The following is a 12,091-nucleotide window of genomic DNA, read 5'->3' on the forward strand; positions in this document are numbered from 1 at the left end:
TAGGCAAAACCAGTATAACTTTGATACAGACAGCTTGGCAACAACAGCATAGAATTTTAGATAAATTTTGCTTATTAACATGAATGCAAAAAAAAAAAAAAACCCTAAGTGAATTCACTGCAAATGGAGTTTAGCAGTGTATTAGAAAATAAATTATGGCTGGATGTAGTGGCTGATGGCTGTAATCACAGCCACATAGGAGGCTGAGGCAGAAGGACCACCTGGGCCCAGGAGTTTGAGGCTGCAGTGAGCTATGATCACACCACTGGACTCCAGCCTGGGTGACGGAGTGAGATTCTGTTTGAAATAATAATATTAATAACAAATTAGGACCAAATAGAAATCCCAGCAATTAGTTCAATATGAATAATATCTATTTATATAGTACATATTATTAATAGGTTAGATGATAAAACCCAGATGGTTATTTCAATAGATGCCAAAAAAAAAAAAAACCTCATTGTAAACTACAATTAATTCATGCCAGAAAAAAAATCTTAGCAGACTAGGAATAAAAAGAAACATTATTAATTGATAAAATTAATTTTTTACCAAAGCCATAATAAGTATTTTACATGTCTTAATGTCTTAATGGTGACATGTAGGAAGTATGTTCACTGAAGTAAGGAACATGACAAGAATGCCTGATATCACCACTTCTATTTAACATTGATTCTAGAGGTGCTGGACAATGCAATAGGAAAAGAAAAAGAAAGAAATTGTAAGAAGATTGAAAAGGAAGAACAGAATCAACCCCCACCCCTTCCAGATAACATGACTACAAAGAAAGTCAAAGGGAATCTGTAGAAAAACAGGAAATAAGAGAGTTTAAAAATGTTTCTTGGATACAATATCAATTTTCAAAACTTTAATAGTATTCCTGTCTGTCTGAATTAAAATAACTTTTTATCAAAAAAGTTAATTCTCCCCAAGTTAATTGAATAATTAAATGTAATTTCAAGTAAAACGCTAATAGGGTTTTCTTTTTACCTTAACCTGAAATTTATATGACAGATTAGAAAGATGCAGTGAGGTGCAGTAGTTACAAGTGTGAATTTGGGAGCCAAACTGGCTAGTTACACATCTTGGCTACAACCTGTACTAATGGCAGGTAAGTTACTTGGCCTCTCTGTGCCTCAGTTTCCTCATTGATAAGATAGGGACTACCTCATGGGATTGTTGGATAAGGAAGTTGAGCAGAGTCCAGGACCTGCATTCAGAGTCTTCGACATCTCATCTTGCATACTTTTTATGTGCAGGGGCCAAAGTAAGTCACTTTGTGCCGAAGTCTGCCACACATGTGTTGGTCCATTAGATCTTTTGACCAGCAGACTCTTTGAGTACAAATTGTGAGCTTCTTTGGCTCATTGTCAGAAATAATGGACAGGTCTGCATGCTGTTGGCCAGAGGGCACCATGGCCAGGGCTCCAGGAATGCCAACTGCTACCTCAGACAATAGGTACCCACCTCTACCAAGTTCCTGGAGGAGATGTGTATAGCTAGTACCTGCGTCTCTTTGTTTAAGGGCTTTCTCTTAAGCAGAACTGCCTGGGAATGAATGCCCCTGGGAGTAGGCTTCAACCAAGAGTATTAAGAGAATTGGTGGGTAAAGGCCCTAATTCCTCGTTCTTTAAGTGGGATAACTGAGTATGCGCTCTACGCTATTTCCAGAATTCCCCAGTGGAGCTAGGCTTCAGTTGCCCACAGCAATAATTTGTTGGCTAATATGCCCTTTCTTGACTGTCTTCCTCTCTTGTCTCACTTTCCCACACCACTTCCTGTGTGTCCTGGAATTGCTCTCCCATAAACTGCTTGCACCAGAATCTGTGTCTCAGGATCTGCTTTTGACCTCAACTAAGAGAAGTTGAGCTTTTGAAGTGAGGATTTCCCTGTGGACTTCCATTTTTCATAACTCAATCCAGCTTTACATATCTCACCACATGCACGCTGGTTACTGGGAAGGAAGGGACAGACACAGATGTAGCCAGGGCCTCACCGGAGTGCTGAATTGTGACTTCTGTCACCGGAAAACATGGCCCATCTGTGAGCTGGAATCTGAACAGTTCTTCGTGTGTGTGTGTGTGTGTGTGTGTGTGTGTGTGTATCTATGTATGTGTGTACATGTGTGTGTGTAGGAAGGTCTTCTCTCCAGAGGTGGGCATGAAGCATCCATGCTTTGCTAGCCCCTGTGCTAGTCACTGATATGAGCGAGCCGTTGTCCTCGCCTTGGAGAAAGTCACAGGGCAAATGTGATATTTCACTTCTTTGAGATTCACACTAATAGTCCTGTGCGCAGATGATTATTGGAGCAGCAAATCGGAGCGCTAAGTTGGAGTCTTGGAAAGCAGTCTTAACCAAACAAATGGTACTGGAATTAGGTCTTAAAAAATGAGTTGACATTTGTTAGGATTTTTATGGCTCAGAGAATAGGATTAAATATGCTCAGGACCTTAAAGCTTCCACCTGGAAGTGACACACACCAGTTCTGTTCATGTTCCATTGGCTAAAGTGTCATATGGTCACACTGAAATTCAAGTGGGTGGAGGAGTACAAGTCTACCATGTGCTATAAAGAGAAAGAGGAAGAAGATTCATTACTAGATCTAAGTGCTCCCACAGTTGGGTATTTAGTTCCTCTGTCATAATTGTTTTTTAGGGATTAGATGTTTTGATTTAAAGCCAAGACATTTCCCTAGGTAAAGGAGCGATAGGTGGAGTAGGACTCATTTCCCTCTTGGATCCCATGGGTAAGTGGACACATCTTGTATTAATCATGTCTTATTGTCTGTATTCTGATACTTTGACATTTGGGGTCTTACAGACCCTGGAAGGACTGCATCTTCTAGGGTTAGCTAATACCTAGAAATAGTCAACAACTCACCTGTAAGCCTGTGAGCATAGTTTTCTAATGTAAACCTGTACAGAGCCTATACCTCCAACCACCTGTATTATCGGGCTCTCACATGCCAATTCACTATCTACCTGCCCTAATTACTCCAGGGCCAGGTACCAGACAACTAGGGACAGCCCCTACGCCCCAGAGCTGCTGGAATTATTCAAACAAGCCAATCCAGAATCTGCTGGCCCTGCCTTGTCTGCTCCTTCCTGCAGAAACCACAGGAAAGGCTCTTACCCACAGTCCTCCCCTCTCCTGCTGCCTCCTGACTGACCTGGCATTCCCCCAGTGGCCCCCAATGGCAAGTCATTTCCCCTCCTTCTGACACCTGGGAGTACCAAACTATCTTGTCATTGGCAATCATCTCCTGATGTGTTGTTCTTACCCTACCTCAAGGTTAATAAAACATATTAAAACCCATCTATATTCTGATATCTGAGCTATTTATGATATCAGAAACTAAGATCTGGAAGATGAACAAACAGATAATCTGTGTCTCCAGACTGGACCAGCTGGATTGCTGGCTGAGACCTGAGGTTCCTCTCTCACAGATTTTCCCTTGCAATCAAAGGGAAGAGAGGAGACCCCAAGCCCCACTCCCATCTTCAAGACAACAGATGAGGCTGTGGTGCCTCTTTGGGGGAACTGAGCCATCTACTTCCTGTCTGATCAACTGCCAACATGAGGTGGCAAGATCAAGCTTTGGGGCCTTGGTGGACTTTGCTGCAGGACTTCTCAGAGTCCTCCTTGGTGCTGGCTTCCTCCTTAGGGAAGGAAGTGGATATGGATGGTTGCTTCTACTGGCAGGCTGCAGAAAAGTCAAATAGCTGTCTGTAGCTGACCCATTGCATGTGGGTCTTCAAACTCTGGTGGACATTGTTCTACACCTTTGGCCAGAGTTAGTGGGACCAACACTGTGGAAATTTGGCCAGTAGGAAGTGCTCCAGGTGGGATTTCCAGACTTATGCATAGTCCTGGCTCTATTATTGATTGTCACGTTGTGCATTCCTCACTGGGTCTCACTCTTCTCATCTGTAAAATAGCCACAGTAGTCTTATTTCCTGACCCAGAGTATTTCTGTGAAGACTGGTTTACACAATCTGCAACAGAGGTATCTGCGAAAAACAGAGAAAAATGAAAAAAACAAAAAAATAAAACTACAGTGAGCATGATAATTAATGGTGAAATAGTGATAGTTTTCCTTCTGAGATCAGGAATGAGACAAACAAAGGTGTCTGCTACTATTACCTCTTAACAAAATTATACTGGTGATACTAGCCAGTGCCACAGGCAAGAAAAAAAAAAACTTATAAGAAAAAAGAAAAAAAACTCTAATTTTTACAGATGAGATAGAAAATGGTATTTTTTCAGAACCCAAAAAAATCTACAGATGAATTACTAGAATTAATAAATGAGTTTGGCAATGTTGCTGGATACAAGGGCATTATATAAAAATCTATACTATGTTTCAGACCTATATTGCTAAGTAACAAATCACCCCAAAACTTTGTGGCTTAAAGTAAAAATAATCATTTGTTATCTTTCATGATTTCTGTGCATTTTGGATTCAAGAAGGGCTCATCTGCACAGTTCAGGCTTTTTCATGTGGGTGCAGCCAGATAGCAGATGGAACAGAAACAGCAGAGGCGGGCACAGCTGGGGACTGACTAGGAATCCCTCTTTACTTAGTATCAGGGTCTCTGCATATGATTTCTCCATGTGGGTTAGTTTGGGCTTCTTCAATGCATGGCAGCCTAAGAGTTCTTATATGATGACTTATTGTTCCAAAGAAAAAAGTTCCAAGAGAGGGAGTCAGGTAGAAGTCCTATTAACTTTTATGACCTAGCTAGCCTCCGAAGTCACACAGATTCATTTCTGTCACACAGTTTTTGTTAAAACCCATCACTCAGACTAACCCTTTCCAAAGGGGAAGAGTGTCAAAGAATTTGTGTAAAATAACACTGTACTGACAACAAACAGAATATAAAGAAACCATTCATAATAGCAACAAAAAACACCAAGGGCTAAATCTAATAAAAGATGTCCAAGGTCTCCACATAAAGAACTACAAAACATTGCTAAGATAACTTTTAAAAACCCAAAATAAATGAAGGGACATACCATGTTCATGGATAAGAACTTTTATTGAAAATGTTAATTGTATTCGAATTGCTCTAAAGGTTCAAAGTGATACCAATTGAAATCCCAGCAAGATTGTGTCAGTGTATTTGTGTGTATGCATAGAAATAGGTATGCTGATTTCAAAATTTCTATGAAAATTCAAATATCAAGAATAGCCAATACAGTCTTAAAGAACCAAGTGGGTAGATATATTTCATGGGACATTTAGACTTATAAAGCCACAGTAATCCAGACATTGTGATAATGGCACAGGGATAGAAAAATAGGCTAACAGAACAGGATAGAGAATTCAGGAACAGTCTCATGCACATACAGACTACTTGATTTATGAGAATGTTAGCATTGGAGAATATGAGTGTGTGTGTGTGCGTGTGTGTGTGTTAGGGGTGGTGGTGGTGACCTTTTTAATAAAGAGTGCTAGTCAGTTGGATATCCAGATGAAAAAAATAGAGGACCATGGAAAATTTTTTCTGATGAGGTGTGGCATTGTATTTCTAGAAACAATGACTGCTGAAATCTCTATTTGGAAGCTCTTTCCTTTCTGAGCTATAATTTCCCTCGGTTGTTCCCAAGGCTTCAGTGAATGCCTGTTTCCCATACCTATCTTTTGTTGATGGATCTTTCTAATGGTCCTAGTTCTAGGCCAGGTCCAGCAAAGCCCAAGCAGCAGCTGAGAACTAAGTTCTAAGCTAGCTCCTGAGTGGTCAGGAAGCTCAAGTCCTTTTCTCCAAATGGCATCCTATATCCTAATGCCACACAAGAATGCCATTCTGACTGACTTCTGCTTCCTGGCCTCTCCCCGTCAGACACATCTGGAGCAGTCAGCAGTGAGGCAGTGAAGATTGCTAGCGTAGACAAGGCTTGCATGAAAAGGGGGATGGGGGTGCAACAGTCTAGCAACCAGCTAGTTATATCAAGAACGAGAGGGTTTTTTTTTGTTTGTTTGGGGAGGAATCCTGTTTCACAGTCACCTTTCTGACCCACCATCAGAGCCATCCCCTTCCCATCTCATTTGCTTCCTTTCCTCATTCCAAGAGATGGTAACCGGTAACCGGGGGCAGATCCTAGGCCCTTCTTCAGACCTTCGGGCACTCGGCATTCCTACCGCCCTCCCCTCCCAATCATTAAAAGGGGCGGGGTCCTTCCGCCTTCTCCAGGTGGTTTCTGTTCTGGATCCTTTGGGGGCAGTGGAGTCCACCAATCTGGAGTTCCATTACTGGTGCTGCAAGTCCTTGACTCAGTTTCCCCATACGTGAGTGAGAGTTTAAGTGCGGCAGTCTCCGGGGGGCCTCTCAAGCTGACTCGGACCAGTGAGAAGAGGAGGGGACGGGAATCCTAAGAGCAGCCTCAGGCTCTGGCCAGAGTCCCCCAGGTAAGGCAGCACCCATCTCCAAAGTGGTCCTGTCACTACCTTCCTTTCCTCCCCCCGCCCCCACGCCGCCGGGCGGGGGCAAGCGCCGCCCCCAGTATTTAGGGCAAAGAGTGTCCCACTTCTGCGGAGGGGTGTCGTTCGGGCTTCTCTCCTCACTGTGGGTGGCGAAAGGCGGGACGGGAAAGCGCCGTCAGGACCGGCGCGCCCCGCTCAGGGAGGCTGGGCCGGGACGGGGACCCGGCGGCGGCCCAGCTCCGGGGTGGGACCTACCCGGACCGGCCCGGGCCCCCGGCCCTCTGCAGCGCCCGAGGCCGGAACAATAGCGCGCGCAGGCGGGGCGGGGGGCGGGGGCGGGGCACTCCTCCGGGCACCGCCCCCGGACCGCCCCCCGCGCTCGCAGTCCCGCTCGCACACTGGCTCCCACCCGCCGCCCGCCCAGGCACTGCCCGCGGGAGCCGCCGCCGCCGCCGCGCCCGCCATGGACGTCCGCCTGTACCCTTCGGCGCCCGCGGTGGGCGCGCGGCCCGGGGCCGAGCCGGCCGGCCTGGCGCACCTGGACTATTACCACGGCGGCAAGGTAGGCGGGGGCGGGCTGGGGCCCCGGCGGGCGGGGCCGGAGTCACCTGGCGGCTCCGGACGCGGGCGCTCCCGGGGTCGCACGGGGCCGCGCACAGCCGCACCACCGACGGGCACGGGCGGCTCACCTCGATCCCCTCGCGGCTACGCTCGCTCCCTGAGTTGTGCGGATCGCGGGCCGAAGTCCTCCCGACAGCCACCGTGCGACGACACAGTGGCCCCTCATCCGCGTCCCCCTGACAGCCTCGCAGTCCTTCCGCCGACACACAGGGACCCGCGGCCACGCGCGGACAGCCAGGCACCACTTCCACGGTCGCACCGTCCCACGCCAGTCGTCCTGACAGTCATTTACACACCACGACACGCAACCACTCACACACAAGCGGCCTCGCCGCCACAGACGAGTCACTCACGCACGCTCCGATGCCACACACACCGTGACATGCCCCGATCCGCTGTTACACCCAGGAGCAACTGGGCACAGTCACACAAAGAAGTCACTCGACAGTCACACGCACGCAGTCATCGGGCCTCCCCGGGCGCACGCGGACACACACAGCCACCCCCTGGACGGGGAGCCTCAGATGCGATCGTCTTGACGGCCGCACAGTTCCACAAGGTCACACCCAGGGACGGCCACACCGCGGTCATCCACATTCGCGCGTCGAGGTTTAACTTCTCAGCGCTGCTGCGCACTAATTGGGCGGTTTACTAATTGGCCGTCACTGCCCGGCTGGGCCTCGGATTCCAGTAGGCAGCGGCCAATCGAGGTCTGTCCCCTCCCGGGAACGGTGAGCAGGCGTCCCTCCAGGCTGGGGCTGTAATGCGTGACACCCTCCCTCCTCCATGTTTCCAAGATCGCCGCCCCCACCTCTGTCAGGTCCCCGCCGCTCTTCGCCGGGCGCGTTCCCAGCGAGGGAAGCTCGCGTGCCTGGAACCCCGAACCCAAGGCGTCAGGTCTCACTGCCCCGCCTGGCCCAGCCGGGATGGGTTGGGCGCCTCTGCGCAGTCCGCGTTTCCTTCGGTCTCCGGGGAGGGAACTTTCAAACTTAGTTAGAAAGCCATACTGTCCGCGCGTCCGCCGGTGGGTGCGTCGGTCCCGGGCCGGCTGGAGCCGAGCGCAGCTTTTCGTCACTCGGAGCCCGGATTGAACAGCGCGCGTGGGTTTCCCGTGGCCTCGGCGCAGACGCGCGGGCTCCGTAGCGATGCGTGGTGAGTGCGCGTCCGGTGGCTGGATCCGCGGCCCCCAGGGTCTCTCCCCAACCTCGCAGGCTTTTTTTCATCCGGCCCCTGGTAGTGGGGATGCTGCAGGATGGGGGTGTCCCCGCACAGATCCCGGGATCTCCCGGGCTTCAGGCCCTAGGGGAGCGGCCTCTGACAAAGCACCCCGCAATTCGCCGGGGCAGGAAGGGTCTGGGCCACCAGGGCCCGCGCGATATGGGGCGGGGGTGGGTGACAAGTGAGGTCTTGTGAAGAGTGGGGGTGGTTCTCTTTTGTCCAGTGACCTGCAAAGTTAGAAGCCGAAGAGGGGGGATGGTAACCTCAGGAGAAGGCCGGGAGCTGCTTCCAGTCTGTTGGAGGGAAAATAGATTAAAAGTTGCAAGTGGAGTTTTCAGGGAGGAGAAGGTTGGGTGTGGGGGCAGTTGATCTGTCTTCTGCCCTTGGCTTTGTTATTTTTAAAAACGTGAAGTTGGCGAGGTAGGTTCCAGCCTCTGGTTTGGGGGTGTGAGTGGGTTAGGCATTTGTGCGTCAAAGTCTGAGTGGGTAGGGGCTTAGCCTGGAGCGCTCCCTTTGAGGGTGGTGTTTCTGTAAATCTCGCCTGGATGGGGCTGTCCCAAATAGGGACCGTTGGAGGCAGGACTCAGCCCAGGCCCCTGCTTGATTCTCATGCTTTGTAAACCTCTGACTCAGCACCAGAACCTGTGCGAATCTCCTCAGGAAGGGCTCGGCAGGGAGGGAGTGAGAAGCTGGCGATTCTGGTTTCTGTGTAGATTCTGGTTCTGATGTAGAACCCCTGGCCCACAGGTGAGAATGTGTCCAGAGTCGGGCGGAGCACGGGGGAGGGTGGGGATGCAGCTGAGCCACTGGATAGGTGAAAGGAAGGTCTGACCTTGCACTTGGATGTGAAACCTGCTACTCAGTCCCTCAGGCTCGAGCAGGGTGAGGGGGGAGGGGAAGGTCACTATACTCATCCAGGGCCTAGAAGTCTTTTGGTAACGGATTCTCAAGTGGGCGTGGCCTCAGTGGTGGTGGTTGGGGGGTGGGGCCAGGCTGTGAACAGCAACTCCCCTTTTCTGGCTCAAGAAGTGGATGGGGTGTGGTTGGGGAGGGAAATGCTCAGGCTCCACCTTTAGTCACTATCAAAGCTGGAGGGGAAACTGAGGCTCAGGGTGCAGTAGTGAACACACTTGGGGCCTGTAGGCTGGGCTGCATCCACACATTGGGGGGTGGATGCAACCACACAAAGCAGGGAGGGGGCTCTCGTCCCTGGAGCCCAGACAAGAGGCTTGTTGCACAGGGTGCCGGGCTTTATATACATAAGGGCAAGCATTTGCCTAAGTGATGCCCGACAACTATGGGGCAGTTGACCTGGAAGGGCTCTTGGCGACCATCCCCTTGGCGACCGTCCCCTTGGCGACTGTCCCCTTAGTGATCCTCTACACAGAGATTCCCAGCCTCTTTAAACCAAAGTCACGAACATTGGTTGTTCTTTTGGTATCTTTTGTTTGAGAAAATACACACTGAGGAAAAGCTGCTATGGTTTTATTTTTGCTTTGAAATAGATGTGTATTTTATTTATCACAGTAATATTAGCATGCATTAGAAAAATAGCTTACCAGGTATGAAGAAGATCCATTACTATTTAATGTAATAAAGGCGCTTTTTGAGCATATGGATTTGTGGCCCCATGGCCCCCATGGATCTGTGGCTCCATGCTGGGAACCATTGGTCTCCTTCTTTGCATTACAGAAGGGGAAACTGAGTCACTGAGGCACGTACTCACAGATTACACAGCAAGTAAAGAGCCAAGATGAGGCCTGAGCCCAGGTTTCTGGACTCCCAGCAGGATACTCATTCGGCCTCTTTGCAAGTCTCTGTCACAGTTTAGGATTTACAGCTGTAACTTCTTTCTTAGGGTTACTATGAACTCCATTCAGATTTTGGCAAGGCACTTTACCAGGCTGGGGGGGCAGTTGCTCAACTATGGCATACTAGTGTAAACTGGCTGTCCGGACTGGGCAAGCCTGTGTTCCAATATCTGTTTGTTGCTTAGTGGCCTAGGGCAGATGATTTTTAGCTCATTTTCTACTGAGATATGATTTATATACAATAACATGAAGATTTTAAGTGTACAGTTCCACGAGTTTTGACAAATATTAACACCCATGTACCCAACATCCCAGTCCAGATGGAGAACATTTCCTTCATCTCAGAAAGTTCACTCACATCCCTTTACAGTCAGCACGCCCTATCCCCACCTCCAGAGGCAACTACTTATCTGATTTCTATTACCAATGCTTTGTTTAAGTTCACCTTAGGTATATTAACCATGTTTAAGTTCTCGAACTTGATATGCAACATAAACATTCGTGTGTCCGTCTTTTTGCTCAATGTAATGTCTTCAATATTTATCCACGTTGTTGTATATATCCTAGTTTGTTCCATTTAATGGCTGAGTAATAGTGTATAAATATCATACAGTTGGTTTATCATTCACCTGCAGATGGATATTTGGGTTTGTTTCCAAGTTGGAGCTATTGTAAGTAAAGCTGCTGTGAACATTCTTATACGAGTCTTTTTGTGGGCGGGGAACATCATTTATTATCTCTGAGTCTTGGTGTTCTCTCAAAGACAACATTGCCTGCCTGTGAGTTTCAGGAGGGTTAAGTGAGGTGATACAGGTTGGGACAGTTCCTGGCACATACCAGCTTCTAATTAGATAACAACAATGTCAACCATCTGGGGCCTATTCCAGGAAGAGGCTTAGCATCACTGTTCCAGCATCCTTCATCCCTGGACTGAACATACTTCAAGGCCAACCTGGGCACCACCTTTCCCATGCGGTGTTTCACAGCCAGCAAACTTCTCTTTCCCACCAGGCTTCCCAAAGAACTGGCACTGGATAGGATGTGGCATGTGCTGCCATCAGTCATTCTACCAACAATATTTATTGAGTGCTTCTCGGTGCTAGGCACGATGCTGCAGCAGTGAACAAAAGCCACTCAAATCACTGCCCTCTGGAGCTTCCCTATCAGTGTGGGAAGTCATAAATATATGGTCTTGTGATTGATGGCAATATGACTTTGGAGCAAAATGGAACAGGAAAGAGAGTTGGGGGTCCCAATGCCTAGGGCTGCCTTGTAATTTTAAATGGGAATTGAGGCAGGTCTCGTGATCTAGAGAAGTGTTTCTCAAATCTATGTACACAGGAAGAATCGGCTGGCAATGTTTTTTTAAAATTTAATTTAATTTTAAGTTCTGGGATACATATGCAGGATGTGCAGGTTTGTTACATAGGTAAACGTGTGCATTGGTGGTTTGCTGCACCTATCAACCCATCACCTAGGTGTTAAGCCCTGCATGCATTAGCTATTTACCCTGATACTCTCCCTCCCTCCCCCCACCCCCTTGACAAGCACCGGTGCGTGTTGTTCCCCTTCCTGTGTCCATGTGTTCTCATTGTTCAGCTCCCACTTATAAATGAGAACATGCATCATTTGGTTTTCTGTTCCTGTGTTAGGTTTTCTGTTCCTGAGTTAGTTTGCTGAGGATAATGGCTTCCAGTTCCATCCATGCCCCTGCAAAGGACATGATCTCATTCCTTTTATGGCTGCAAAGTATTCCATGGTATATATGTACCACATTCCCTTTATCCAGTTTAACATTGATGGGCATTTGAGTTGATTCCATGTCTTTCATCTGGCAAGATTTTAAAAACAGATTCTTGGGCTCCATCCCCAGAGATTTGATTCAATTGGTCTGGCATTTGGCCCAGGGAATTTGCATGTCTAATGAGCTCTCCAGGTGATGTTGCTGCTGATTCAAGGACCACACTTTGTGTAGGTGGTTTGGTTGTTTGTGTACAGGTTTTGTGGGCTCCTGGCA

General features: G+C 48.3%; 1 protein-coding gene across 3 annotated transcripts in view; it reads left to right on the forward strand.

The window, feature by feature from the left end:
• Positions 1-6,824: 6,824 nt before the first annotated feature.
• TOX2 (TOX high mobility group box family member 2) overlaps positions 6,825-12,091 on the forward strand; it is a 162,837-nt gene continuing 157,570 nt past the window's right edge. For 2 of the 3 annotated variants that reach the window (XM_002747569.6, XM_054255388.2), the window contains exon 1: positions 6,825-6,986. In XM_002747569.6, coding sequence (XP_002747615.3) covers positions 6,888-6,986 — 99 coding nt within the window. In that variant the 5' untranslated portion in view covers positions 6,825-6,887. Of the gene's footprint in view, positions 6,987-8,138; positions 8,198-12,091 lie in introns of those variants that run through there. The other variant, XM_008995957.5, reaches the window with a different exon arrangement.

The sequence above is a fragment of the Callithrix jacchus genome, chromosome 5 (genome assembly GCF_049354715.1).
Source record: "Callithrix jacchus isolate 240 chromosome 5, calJac240_pri, whole genome shotgun sequence".
In the NCBI taxonomy this organism is placed as follows: domain Eukaryota; kingdom Metazoa; phylum Chordata; class Mammalia; order Primates; family Cebidae; genus Callithrix; species Callithrix jacchus.